The 13,748-nt window shown below is 46.3% G+C and overlaps 1 protein-coding gene and 1 long non-coding RNA gene across 6 annotated transcripts in view; one reads left to right on the top strand and one right to left on the bottom strand.

The window, feature by feature from the left end:
- Window positions 1–4,845: 4,845 nt before the first annotated feature.
- The window catches only part of DRC11 (dynein regulatory complex subunit 11), a 109,124-nt gene continuing 100,221 nt past the window's right edge, over window positions 4,846–13,748 (top strand). For 2 of the 5 annotated variants that reach the window (XR_014586183.1, XM_083842214.1), the window contains exon 1: window positions 4,851–5,441. Coding sequence is in view for 3 of the 5 variants with exons in the window: in XM_083842214.1 (XP_083698340.1) it covers window positions 5,431–5,441 (11 nt within the window). In the remaining 2 variants the exon portion in view is untranslated. Of the gene's footprint in view, window positions 5,442–13,748 lie in introns of all 5 variants that reach the window. The other 3 variants (XM_083842213.1, XM_083842212.1, XR_014586182.1) reach the window with 3 other exon arrangements.
- Window positions 6,178–13,740, bottom strand: LOC310901809. Its single transcript, XR_014586185.1, has 2 exons — window positions 12,142–13,740; window positions 6,178–8,803 (listed from the first exon to the last, which is right to left on the bottom strand). It is a non-coding gene; the product is annotated as an uncharacterized lncRNA (long non-coding RNA).

Here is a 13,748-nt window from a genome sequence, read left to right as displayed (position 1 = left end):
TTTTCTAAAACCTCTGCTAACAAATTACTTGGATAATCGCCAGAAGCCTGAGTCCAATCCCTTTTTCTATTTCTTTCTCACCAAAAAACATCTGGTGTATGTTAATTGTCAATCTGTATTGACTGCAAGATTTATTCTGGTCGGCGACTTTACGAACAGCATCGCAGATAATTAAAAGGCTGAATGCTGATGAACAATTGTCAATACTGAAAAAAATCAATATGCTACCAGATGTTTCCTAATGATAGAGAGCTGACACTATTTGAACTGGCTCTTTTGAAAGCTTTAATTTTATTGAACAACATTTATTTCACGAGAGATGATTTGGGGTTTTACTTTTTAACAAAGAGAGAAGTGGAGTGTGGCATGGCATTTAATATCTGGCTGAGATTTAAAACGCACACTCCTTATGAAGTATGACATTTTATACCTGAAACCACAGGAACATTTCCCACATTTAAGTGATAGAGGAAAATTCTTCAAATTAGATTTGAACTTTATACCTTCTAATTCTGCTCCAGTCCTCCTCCTCCACATACCATGCTCGGGCCTGATGAACATGCTGGTGCTATATCAAAGTCTAATAGACCTGACTACCGACAAATCCCCTTCACTTAGCCTTGAAGTAAGCAGCAAACCTCCTGTAGATCATGGTAGTTAATGTTAACTGGCAAATAGCTCAGAGACTCATCACACGACAAAATGAACTGGTCAGCGCAGCCCTACTGGCAGCGCCATTCCTCCCCAATATCAGAGCATGCAAGGATGTGAGCTAGAAGTCAGCTCTGAAGCTATAATGCAGTCCTAAGTCCCCAAGCCTGCAGTGAAAAGCCGCCCACAGCTCCTTTACGCGCGTTAGTCCGAGCCTAAAGGGAAACCAAACATCTATCTGCAAGGAAGCCTAGAGCAACAGCTCGCCAAGCTTGTCTGAAAGAGCTCCTACTTCTCCCTGCCCTGAACACGCAAGTTCGCCATGTAACTGGATTGCAACCAGGTCCCCATTTGGGAACAAGCCCTACTAGATATACAGACCTGCTGCACGGGCAGCCACAGCCACTGTCTCTCACAGGAGGCTCCTCCAGGATAAGGTCACCTGCACTCTGGGCTGGGGCTCTGGACAAAGGCAGTTGTCAGGTCTAAAGCCTGCAGCAACATGCACCCCCACGGCACTTTCTTTGCAACCCCAGCTTCATCCAGTGTGTTATCAGCATGCAGAGGGGCCCCTTCGAGGAGTGCTCACATTGTCAAGAGATGCCCCTTAGACCTGATGCGATCCCACACTGTACTGCAGGCCAAAAAAATGCAATATCCACACTGCTATTTGGGGTTACATACTGATAAATGCTGCCACAACATCGAGAAAACCTTGCAAGTCTCCCATCCCAAAGGAACGAATGAATTTGGCCAAAGAGCCCTCCCACCCCTCACGCTGCTGGGTCTATTCCAAACGCCGACCGACACCACTTCCCTGAAATATTTCATGCTCAGAAATATTTCATGCTGTGCCCCACATCCCCATGGCAAAGCGAGCAGTAGGACTCCCAAGCTGGGGCCCAAAGCCTCCGATCATCTATCCTGCATGCTGGAGAAAGCCCTTACCCAGCTTTTGCACGCTCTTTGGGGCAGCAATGCACAAAAAAAGCACTCCTCCCTCAGTACTGTGCCTTGGGGCACAATCCAGACCTTTGTAAGTGCTTTGAAATATGAGTTGCAAAGGCATAACATTTTTTCTATTATGTTCCTCGCTTTACTTTAAGCCCCCACTCAATAAGAGACAGGTGCACTAAGCTCTTTGCCAGGGACCTGAATTTAGAGGAACAAGGCCCTCCAGTTTTAAAAGTTATCCTCCTGTAAGCTCACTAGTTGCCTATTAAGCTTGTAATAAAAGGCTTTTTTGAAAAATGATGGCACCTAGTTTCCAAGGCAGCAGAATTTTTAAGCTCGTATTTGCAAGAGCCTAAGGAATTACTGACGCCAAAAGGAATGCGCTGTAGAAAAACCATCACCTATTCCTGCTGGATAGATTAATATAACATGGTTTTATTTTTTAATGCAGCGTGATCAGGACAAGAAGTCACTATCGATGCTATACGAAAATATACAATGTGTGGAAAAACAACTACAAATCCCTTTAATTTCTGGTTGTAGTGAGAAGTATCAGCCTGTTGCCTGTAGGAATTGTCAGAGACGCGTGATCCTGGACTGGAAAGACTGAGACACTTCACAGTATCGACTGACTGTCAATGATCTGCTGGACTTCAATTACAATTCGGTGTGTGCCTAGATCTTTTCTGCAGAAATGGATCAGAGAGTAGGACCTCCCCTGCCCCAAAAGGCTCACAATCCACACGACATGAAGGAAGCTCAGAAAGAGGCACAGAATTTGAAAGAGGGCTGTGGTAGCTCCACGGGGAAAGACTGGATGGGAGATGAAGGAAGGAAAAGGAGAAGAAAGCTGAAGAAGGGAATGGAAAGCAGCTGAGACAGACCCAAGGCAGAGATGCAGCCACAGCAGAAAATACATCACCAGGCAATCATTTGAGGATGAACAGCCCAGGCAAACCTGCACCATTTCACTTCAAATCTTTACTTGAAAGCTCAAGGATTCAACAGGAAACCTACAGTAAAACAGAACATCTCACACTCCTCAGTTTCTCTCCTGATAAATGTGTATTTTCTTAGCCTAAACCAATCCCTTTTTCTCAATCATACACTACTCTTATTTCGGCTACAAAGCAGGCTCCTTTCCCACAACAAGAATATGAACTCTGTGTATTTCATGATTGATTTTACTGCATGACTTTTCTCAGCAAAGTGATTCACTCTTTTCAAGTTCCCTACCAGGTGATGAAAATGAAAAGCCCCTGAACTTTTACACAGACTTGTGCACATCACTTTTTGAGGCTCAATTTCCCATTCTTAAAAGGAAGATGCTTGGTTTCCTCCAACTTTTTTTTTTCTCTTTTGGTGGGAGAGGAAGAGGGGGAGCAAAATGAGCAATGTGCATTACTTCATCTTTCATACCGCTTTCAGCAGAATAAAGATCATCCTTGCACTGAGGTGCTAACAGAGGGCAATGAATTCACATTAACATAGTATCAACACCAGAGTGGTTGCCTTTCCTATTAGACAAACCTTACTTCCACTGTGTGGCTCACAAAAGGGAAGGTCTTTTTAAGATCTTTTTTTCATGCATCATGAACTGTACACAGGCTTTCTCACTTGAGGCACCGCCTTTGCCATCCACATCATTACGAGAGATCTTGTCATTTCCCATTTCAACTGATTCAGAAAGCTTTGTGCTTTTTAGTCTCAGGCACACACGATGGGTTTCTTAGCTATTATTTTAGAAGCTATTTTTGAGCAACATGTTGTAGAGTACAAGAACCACAGTAATTTTCTATTAGGACTGACTCTTGAATTTATTTACTGAAACACAAGTGTCATTCCGTTTCTCTTGGTGATCTGGGAACTGAGCAAAAGAATGAAAGGTATCTTGAGGTGGATGAGAAAATGTATATTGCTTGGGGGTTACAGCCAAATCGGTCCTTAAAACCACACACACTTACGGAAACAGTATCACTGGGACTCTGCAGGTAAAACCCTTGGCTGAAAAAATAACTCAGAAGGAAGCGCTGGCCAGATGCCCGCAGTAATGGAAATAAAAATGTGAGGTTCCCATTCGGACTGTGGAGTTACCGTGGTTAAGGTATTCAGTGAGAGCAAAATGCAAACAAGTTACCGATGCAGAATATCCCCTGACCTGCAGGTGGGTGAGAATCAGAAGACATTGAAAGGAACTAGACAGATGTCTGATGGAAATGGAACCAGCATGAAGCAGTGCTTTCAGATTAACACTGCTAATTACAAGCGGATTTTCAGTGTCCTCCGACCAAAAGAAAAGGAACAGGTACTCAGTTCACATAGCGCCAAACCACCAGTCCAACGGGACACCAACAAAATCACGAGACTGGCATAGCCATCACACAGCCTGAAAAAATAATGTGTCTTACATGCTTTTTATTATGGCCTTGGTTCTTCAAGGCTTACGTTTTCAAAATTTTCTCCAAAGCCATGGGGGCTAGGAACTTTATTTTGAAAACACTATAGCCAAGATTCTCACCTAATTATACAAGCCAGGACTTCAAGAAAAAAAAAGGCAAAGGAACACAGACACACAGAGATTTATGGCAAAAAATGTGATCACTGGCAAACACTCATTGTCCCAAGCTTCTCTATTTTTTCCTTCCCCACCCGCTCTGTGGAGGGGTGCATTTTTTCCCCAGAATGATGTGCTGTAATCCTGTCTTGCTAGCTTTTATTTTTCCCCTTTTAAAGGAGGCGGCCTTTAATGTTTTGTAATGGATGCTTCTCATTCTGTATACATGCAATAAATTAAAACGGAATTATTTTTAAAGACTCCAGCTTCACCACCGTGTAAGTGGCTTGCAGGGCTGCCAACGAGCCACTGTTTACAAGGAAAGGAAACAGCTGTGTAACCCTCGCTGCCAGCCTCCTACAAAAGCAGGGCTCCAAAATTACGGGTGTGATTTTATGGGCCGCACTGCAACACGCTGCTGCGTCCCCCCTCGCTGACGGGGGGGGGGGTGGGCTTGGGGGTAAAAAAAAAAAAAAAAAAAAAAAAAAAATGAAGCCAGAAAAATGAGCAAATTTTGCTACGCATGACTGCGTGCCAATAGGTGGGCTGGGTGTCCGGGACGGGAGGCAAACGTAGCCGAGTGTGTGCTCGCTTCTGAGCAGCCCTCTGCCTGCAGATGTACCCGATGAACACTGCCGAGATGAGACTGAAGAAGGAAATAAAAACACAAGACAGGTTTCCATCTGCTGTGAGGGGGATATATATATATATATGGGTTTTTTTTAAGTAATAAGTGTACTGAAAACCACTAGGGAAGCTTGCCTCAATAGTAACTCAGGGGAAAAAAATAGGAAAAAGATGAATATGACTGGAATAACCCCTTGGGAAGATTAAAAAAAAAAAAGAGAGAGAGAGAAAAGGGGGGAAAAGTGAAGTAAGTAAAAGGGAGAGGGAGAAAGGGGAGGAGGAGAGAGAAAGGCGGGAAGGAGAGAGGAAAGGGGTGAAGAGGGGTAAGGGAAAAAGGAGGTAAAGAGAAAAAATAAAAGAAATAGCAGGGAATAAAAAGAAAAGAGAGAAAATGAGGGGGAAAGAAGAGAAAACAAAAAGGAAAATAAAAAAAATAGAATAGATGCACGCCGCTCTCCCCTCAGGGCCGCCCCGCCCGTTCCTCAGGCAGCGGCGGGGCCCGGCGGGCCCGTGCCCGCCCCCATCTCCGTGACAACGGCGGCGCGGTGCGGCCCGGCCCGGCCCGGCGGCAGGGCCCTGCCCGGTGCCTGGTGCTCGGTGCCGGCCCCGTCCCGGTGCCCGCTGCCCTCCCGCCTGGCCCCGGCATGTCGCAGGCGTGAGTAGCGCCGGGGGGACCGGGCCGAGCCCGGAGGCGGCCGGGGGGGAGCGGCCGGGGAGGGCTTGGAGCCGGCGCGGGGCTGCGCGGGGAGCTGCGCGGCTTGGGGAGAAAACAACCCAAAAATTGAGACCGAGCCCCCAAAAAGGATCCTGGGCCCTTTGGAGAGCGCCGGGCTCATCCCCACAAAGCCTCAGATCACCAACAGAAATATTATCCATACCCTGATACGACCTATCCCGAGTTAGGTCCTCTTCTGCTCGCCAAACACACTTTTTCCTCCCTTACAGACCAAAGTTTGCACAGATGGTTTTTTTTCCCCCTCTGTAATGAACTCCTCATGCTTTCAGCGCAATGCAAAGCCTCACAAGTTTATTTGCACTAGCCAGACACCGATGATGGCATCGCATCAAAATGTCTGCGAGGAGCCCTACCCGCTCCTCCAGAAATACCGCCCATACAAAACCCACCCCTTACGCTTAGGAAGCCTTCCTCCCAGACCCCGGCTCTGTGCCAGGTGAGACCCCAGAGGGTTTAAAACACCCCTCCAGCTCTGAACTGGAGCAGCTCCACCTTCGGCCTCCCCGCCTCAGCCTCCAGCCACTGCCTCAGCCGTCCTCACACGCCCGGACGCCGCTTCTTTTCCAGCCAGGCAGCTTACTTCTCCCAGCTCAGGAGAGGGGTGAGCTGAAAGGAATAAGGAAAAACACCTGCAAGGGTGCTGCAGAGTGTCCAGAGGCTCTGTCCCAGCACCCAGAGCCAGCCTCCGGCTGCTGCACGTTCAGGAAAGGCTCAATTTGGTGGCTGGCTAACCTGGTGCAGGCCCTGGCCTGTAGCGCAATAATTGTGCCTCGAACTGGCACTGTAACTTTGTTAGGGGAGGTTTATAAAATCATGAATGGGTATCTAAACTGCATGGTTTAAAACAAGCAGAAAAAGTAGCGTTTGACCTCTTCGCAGGAGAGTTCTCAGAATCTGTTGTTCCTGCTGTCTGAAATACAGCCACTCTTACTTGGGCTTGATTAACACAGAAGGAATTAAACTGAGCGTAGCTGAAGAACTGTCGTGCTTCCACAGTTTGGTTTAACTTAGTTTAATATTAATAGAGAGAGCGCCCTTTACTTTTCCTGCCGCATTGCCAGCCCTACACAGTAAATCCATATAGACATGATATGCATCTCTACACCACAGGACAAAAATATATGTACACTCCTGCTCCCAAACGAGGTAGTGATACTGCCAAGGGACTCCAGTTTGACATTGAAGCTGCTTGGCTCACTTACTGCAATCACGCTGTAGCTGTGCACATTTACAGCTAGGCGAATTCTGCCCTTCATAAACACGAGTCTGAATATACACCAGCTCACCAAGCACTGCATCTGGAGAGCTCAATTTAAGCAGCAGACTAGATAGTTTTGTTTCATGTATTCTGTGCCTCCCTAGGCCAAGTTTTTGGGGTAGTTCATGCTCTTTATTACCTCCCCAGCAACTAGATCTGGGTTATCACATGAGAATCACACAATTCCTTTGGGAAGAAAAAAAACGTGAATCCATAATCCTCCCAAACACTCCAGAAAATAAAAAGTACTGAGTTCTTAGTTAAATATATGTAGGTTTAATTTTATGATTTTTAAGTGGTTGAGGCTGACAGTGCTGGTATGCCCATAAGCATTAAGATGAACGTTCAGTATTCACAACTTGGTGCATCCCAGCACAGAGCTGAACAGAAATCAATGCTGATAGTTAAGAAATAGGAGAATGCTTTCATTTTGTCCTAGGCTATATTATTTTGCAAGGTATAGTTAAATATTGGGAGCAGGAATGGCTGCCTAAGTTGCCATGTCATGTGGAAGCCAGCCTCCATCCTACAAAGAGGCAGGCACATCAGTAAGCCACAGCTGAGTTCATAACGCAGATTTTTCAATACTGTACAGTCACATCCTGTGTCTTGTATAGAAAAGCTGCACAGCACATAGCTTTTTTCTCCCCCCCCCCTCCTCGAGTTTGAGGTAAACTGCTGCTTTTCGGACATCTGGAAAAACAGCTGGTATGCACAGAGAGAAATCGCACGCGCCTTGTGCAGCCAGTTGGACGTGCCAGAGTTACTAAGTGCACACAAAGGGCAGCTGCCTCGCATGCACTGAATCTCCGAGCAGCAGGACTGGCAGTATTGCAGCGCAGCATCACGCTGCACACAGCCTGTATGGCGAGGGTTTCAGTGTTTTTCACCCATGTAAGTGTTGACCATCCTCAAGGCCCTGTGATTTTCACGGAGGTGTGTTCTGCAGCTGGTGGAAGCACATTGTTCCCTGCTGTAGTAAGCTTTGTCTTTTTTTGGGGTTGTAGGCAGGACACTCAAAGTGCTCGGCTACATCCCCGCGGGGCCGATAAGCTCCAGCGGCCGGCCAAAAGAAAAGTTGGCGTGTCCAGACACGCTCGACATTTTCTAAGGACAGTTGATAGCGCTCACAAGAAAGCACGCCCATTACATTTGCTGTGAGGTTGATTAAGAGGTGCTCGATGTATCCCACTTCCTAAAGTGCTCAAGCCCCAGCATTTGCATACAGATGTACATTTTGTTCCAGACATTGAGCAGGAGATTTGCGTAGGTGTTATTGCATTTGTGTTTTCCTGCTGTGTTTCCTCCTCTTTTATGAATTCGCTTACCATTTACTTGACCTGTAGATTCTTGACCGGTAATTTCTTAACTCACCCTTACAGCCCCAGTCCAGACATGTTCAGAGCCGAGTCTTGGCACTGCTGCCATTTGTACCAGGTTTTAATTGGCTGCAAGACATTTGCCACTGCCACCAAGGAGCTTTAAACAATCCAAAAGCTCTAAAATTTAATCTCATGTCACAAGAAGAACTTACATAAAGTCAATGGTTAAATATTAATCTAAGACAAGATCTTCAGCATTTCCCCTTCTGCTTCTGACAAAAGCGACCAAAGGAGAGCTATGTACTTTATATTACATCCCCAAAGCTCAGTTAAAGAAAATGAAGGTTGCAAAATCAAGCACTGAAAATGTAAGAAAATGTCAGAGTGACTTCTCCTTCTCTCCTCTCCCCTGGCATTACGTGGCTGCACTATGATGTAGTTCCATATTTTGTGATCACGTCCTGTTTTCTTCCCGTGAGTCCCAAGCCTCGTGCAGTGATTGGGCTGTTGTTGAATGTTTCTTTTTATCCCTTCATCCAGCGTGTGGCCCCAGGCCATATTCTTCAAATTCCATCCAAACACCACAATTATTAGCTCCCTCCTGGGCATTCTTATCATGTTCTCGCCAATACATCTCCCAAACATTCACGGATTCATCTTCGTCCCTTTTTCCACCCCTGGCGAGCATCAGTGTCTTCCCCCTTATATTAACAGAGGAAAACAGAGACAATCAGAATGATCACCACCAAGACTCAAGGCTGCAACTCTCCCATGCCTACAAAAATCTTTTATCCTCTCATCACCCTTTGTTGTAGTACCAAAGACTGGAACTGGAGATGACAGAAGTACAGAGCTGTTCGTGCTGTATGTGTTTTCTGCCCCACTCACAACTGAAGCCCGTTGAGGTTTATCCTTCGGTTTCCTCAAATACTTCAAGCTGTAAGACATCGCAGCTAGAGCGAGCATGCTTAGGGGAAGTCATCTAGCAGCCTTGTGTCTGCCACCAGCTAGGCAGTTTGGCATAATTACGAGGCTATTGTTGTATTAGGAGCAAGGCAGGCAGGCCTGACCGAGCTGGGAGCCAGCACTGCTCTGGACCACAAGGTAAAGGCTTTTAAACATTGTCTGAATCAGTTCCTGCTTTAAGGCCATTTCTTTCTCATTCTTACAGGCCACACTGATCTGCTTCTGTCCTATAACACATTTAGCCCAGCAATTGCCACGCAATGCTCGAGCAGGTTGTCATGGGGTTGCAGGTACTCTGCTGACGTGAGTAATCCAGCAGCCAGCCCAAGCCCGGTGATTTTTCAGAAGAGAAAAGCAAGGCAGCAGCTTTCTTGCAAGCCCCTTTTCCTCTCGGGGCCTCGCTTTTTCCTCCAACCTTTGTCTCCTATTCCTTTATATTTACAAATGCTGCAGGGCAGGGTTTCCCTGCCTCCTGTTTGCCCAGGGCTTAGCACAATGGCTGACCTGTCAAGCACCCAGAGGAGACCTGAGGACCCTGCGCACGCTTCCTTGTCGCTCAGCCCACGCCTCGGTTGCCTGCAGCCCTGCACAGACACCGTGACTCCGCATACAGCCTCTGCTGCCTTGATTCATGCTGTATGTTCTGCAATACACACCACAACACTCATAACCAAACAAGGGAGTTTCTACACTAGGTGGCTAAAGAGAGCCGCGCTAGCTCAGAGTGAAGTTTTCGCTTCCACCTCTTCACATCAGAAAACGTTGTGCATTTCCGCGATTGGAGTGTGGGAGCTTGAGGCACTTCTGCCCTCAGAGGACACCCCAGAAAAGCCAGGCATCAAGACAGCCTGGGTTCATCAGCCCGTGTATGAATCCAGACTGGCGCAGCTTGGAGCACAAACTGTGCCACGGCCTGGAAGAGCAGAAAGCATTCCCTTTGGCTGCCAAATAAAAGAGACAATTTGGAGGAAAAGAAAAGAAAAGAAACAAAAGCAACCCCACTGATGCCAGATTCCACTCCTGGCTCAAGAGTGGTCTGAGGGACAGTTTGCATGCTCAGCACAAATCCTTCCAAGAAGGGTGTGCTTAAGTCTCAAAGCCAGTTCAACACAAGTAGGCAGGCTAATCTCAGCTGTACTGAAAACCAACAGATTTCTCTAAGTGTAAGAAGAGATGGGTCAAACAAACATGTAAAGCTAAAGGGCCCTGGAATATTAAAAATGAGGCAATGCGTGACCTGCCAGGATTTTAATCGTCTCTTTATAACTTCAGCAGAAAATCTTGTGTCTAAATTTCACTCAAAATAAGCAGATCAGGAGCAATAAAAATGAAGTTGAAGCTGGAAGTCATGCAATGGCAAGAGTCCTCTTACACACTTGTACTAGGCTCTGCTTCCACTTCGTGGGAGTGAAAAGAAGGGATGCTGGTGAGGAAAACAAGCCCTGACTTTCCCTCCCCACTGTAAGCTGCCAGAAATTGCTCTGGGGGCTCTGAAGTTAAGTCACTTAATGTGTTTTTTCCCTCATCCCATTATGTGGGATAAGCATTGCTTATTTTTCCCATAGCACTCCTATTTGTAGTTGCTATGACAATTTGCAGCATCATTTATACACAGACTGTTTGCAGAGATCAAGAAACCGACTTCCTTCTTTCCCAGGTTTTAATAAGCTTATGCCTTGAGTAGGGAAATCACGTTCAGTCCTGCAGATTACCAGCAGTAGCAGGCTAGTCGGGTGCTCTAATCCATCTCTGGTGCAATATCGTCCTCAGGCACGTGTGTAGCTCACAACCCAGCCTTTACAGAGTGGGAACGAACCTACCAGACGAACCAGCATCAGTAAATAAGGAGCCACGGCACTCGAGGCTGTGCTGTATTCCCCCTTCAGCACGTGGAAGCAATTGGAGGGAGTTTGCAGCTTAACGCAGAGAGACACTGAGCAAATTGGGAAAAATCCAAATAGGATTTGGGGTTGCATGCTGTCTGATTAAGAGGCAAGGAGAGTCAGTCCCATCCTTTGCTTTTAACACAGCATCTTGAGGACGTGCACTGCTACTCCTGAACACATTTGTCCCTAAGCAAAGCGTGACAGTGTTCAGGGGCAGCGAGATGCACGCTCTCTGCGGTCACTTCTTCCTCAAACCTAAACAACTCCTCGAGAGCCGAGTCCTCCAGCAAGGGCTATAAACACCAAGCACATCTTATCCTTCAAACTAGTCCAGAAGGGCTCTTATCTGGACACTAGGAAACCCCAAAATAATTATTTTAAACTGGATTCAGGGAAAGGAAGCAATTGGCAGTGCACATCCTCTAGTTTTTAGTCAAGGGGATCCAAACAGACACTCAAATCATCCTTCTGCTGGCACTGCCAACTATTAAGTGCCTGCAATTCCCAGCCACACTGCTCTCAACCCCAAAAACTCTAGGGCCAGAGGTGTTGGTTACCCTCCCTGCAGCAGGCTCACAGGAGCCACCAGCCTCCCGCAGCTGGAAGTTCAGCGTGTCCACCGCAGTGCTTCATTTCTGAGTCTGCCCCCTCTTCTGCCCTCATTTACACAGGACATCAGTGCTGCAAGAGCTCCAACCATAACATAATATCCATAATCTTAGCATTAGACCCACAGCAACGTGTTTGCAATCATCTTAGTGCTGATCTGATAAACTAATACTTTATGGAAACGATTACATCCCGTTTGCATGGCCTTATGTTAACGTACTCTGAAGGATTAGAGCGCTCCTTCCCTCCCCGCCCTAAAAAAAGTCATTCAAAATAGAAAAAGAAACTGGATATTTGCTGGCTCAGCAGGGGGAATCACTTGACATTCCTCAGTTAGAGGAGAGAGAAAGAGAGGTTTTTGTGAATTGGAGGGGCCGATTGCAGAGCTAGGTCATGTTTGGGTACATTCTGGTGTCTTCATGCAGTAACCTGTGCTGAAAACACTCTAGCCCAAGGACATCACTGTTCATAAATCAGCCATATAGCTGTGGGGACAGCCTGCGGACCTCCTCAAAGATTTACAGCCTCCCCACTATCAAATCATCCATGGGTAGGCAACAGCTAAGTAAGTACAATACCACGTTGTTTCCTTCTGCGCTGATGAATCTCATCGGTTTATGTTCTTCTGTGGGCTGGCTTCGGAGTAAGTGCACAAAAATCCCATTGATCAGCTGGCCAAACCACCAGGTCAAACCTAAGGGTCTTGTTTAAGGCCATCTTTGGCCCCTTTGCTGGTTTTATTTTGTTTATCTCCTGCACCTGGGTTAATTACTGCAATTGAGTGATTCAGTTGGTGTAATGGGATGTAAATGAGGGAGGAAAAAAGGAAGGGGAAAGACATGGGTGGGCTGCAGAGGCAGTAGGAAAAGCAAGTCCAGCTGCATCCTGCAGAAACCCAGGTCAGCTGAAAAGCATAATATGCACTTAAAAAGTTAATGGAGCAAATTCAATGGCAGAGTTTAGATTGTTAGGGGGTTTGGGTGAGTGCTGCGGCGAGTCCCAGCAGCCCGGGAAGCGTCCTACTGGGATCGGGCTGGGGCAGTGTCCTGCCACCCGGCATTCTCTGGCCGTGGTCAGTCCGTACTCTGATACCAGAAATGATAAGGCCAGTTGGCAGAGCTCCCACCTAGGTGTTTATTATCAAGCACAAGCAAAGCTAGCAGTTGCCCGGCTTTCTTGTCACAATTAACACCAAGCACACCCTCAGTGCTGCGTGGATCAGCAAGAAGTCTGCTCTGAAAGTTGTTTAGTGGAGGCAGAGCAGTTTGGTGTGATCACCTTTCTTGGCAGGGTTGACAAACCTGCTGTTTGGGCTCTTTTCTGAACAAGTCATTGCCCAGAGTTCATTTCTTTATTCAGCATTGGTCTACCTTACTGTGAAAATCCACTGACAGCCCACCCAGCAGAGCTCAGCCTATTCACACCAAAAGTGCAGAAGTCCCCAGGTAAATAGCATTATGGCTTCTGGAAATGAAGCTGGCCTTAGGTGACATCTTCCATGTCACATAGCTCCCTAGCCACTGGACCAGACATGTAGCAATTGCTTGAAGTGCAACAATTGCTTCCATAGAAAATAAATTAATTCTTTTCTTCCCTTCAGGTCTGAAATAGCACACACAGCCACAGTGTAGCATTGGCACCAATACAGTCCTCACCCTAAAATTAACTCAGAACAACCATTTCAGAAAGGCAGGAAAGCAGCACACCCTTTAGCAACATCAAGTAGTCCTCATCCCAAACATGGAGAGACCTAAAATAGAATTTTCCCTATTCTAAGGGCTTAGGGAGAGACACCTTTTTTATGAAATCATCTTCTCACTTAACACAGTTGAATGAAACTCACTGACTGCCCTGTCAGGGTTGTAGCTTAAAGTGGATGGTAAAGATGAAGTCAAAAAGTTTTTAACATTTGAGGTTTCACTAATAAAACAGCATTTTTAGATGCTGTTTAAGCAATAAAAGATGCTGTTTAGGCAATAGATGCCAATTTTTAAAACAACCCAAAAGAGTAACCTTGCTAATGATTTTAAATTTTAAAAATTAACTGCAGTTAAAATCCCTTTTGGAAATACAGTGGCTTGCATTTCCAGACTTCCTTTTCTGAGAAATCCCTGCTTGTAGAGTCCTGATAACATTGCGTGCTGGCTCTTGCTGCTGTGTCAGGCTAAGACAGTCTCCTCTTTTC

The sequence above is a fragment of the Anser anser genome (assembly GCF_964211835.1).
Source record: "Anser anser genome assembly, chromosome: 6".
NCBI lineage: Eukaryota > Metazoa > Chordata > Aves > Anseriformes > Anatidae > Anser > Anser anser.
This window is presented reverse-complemented; position numbering and strand designations above follow the sequence as displayed.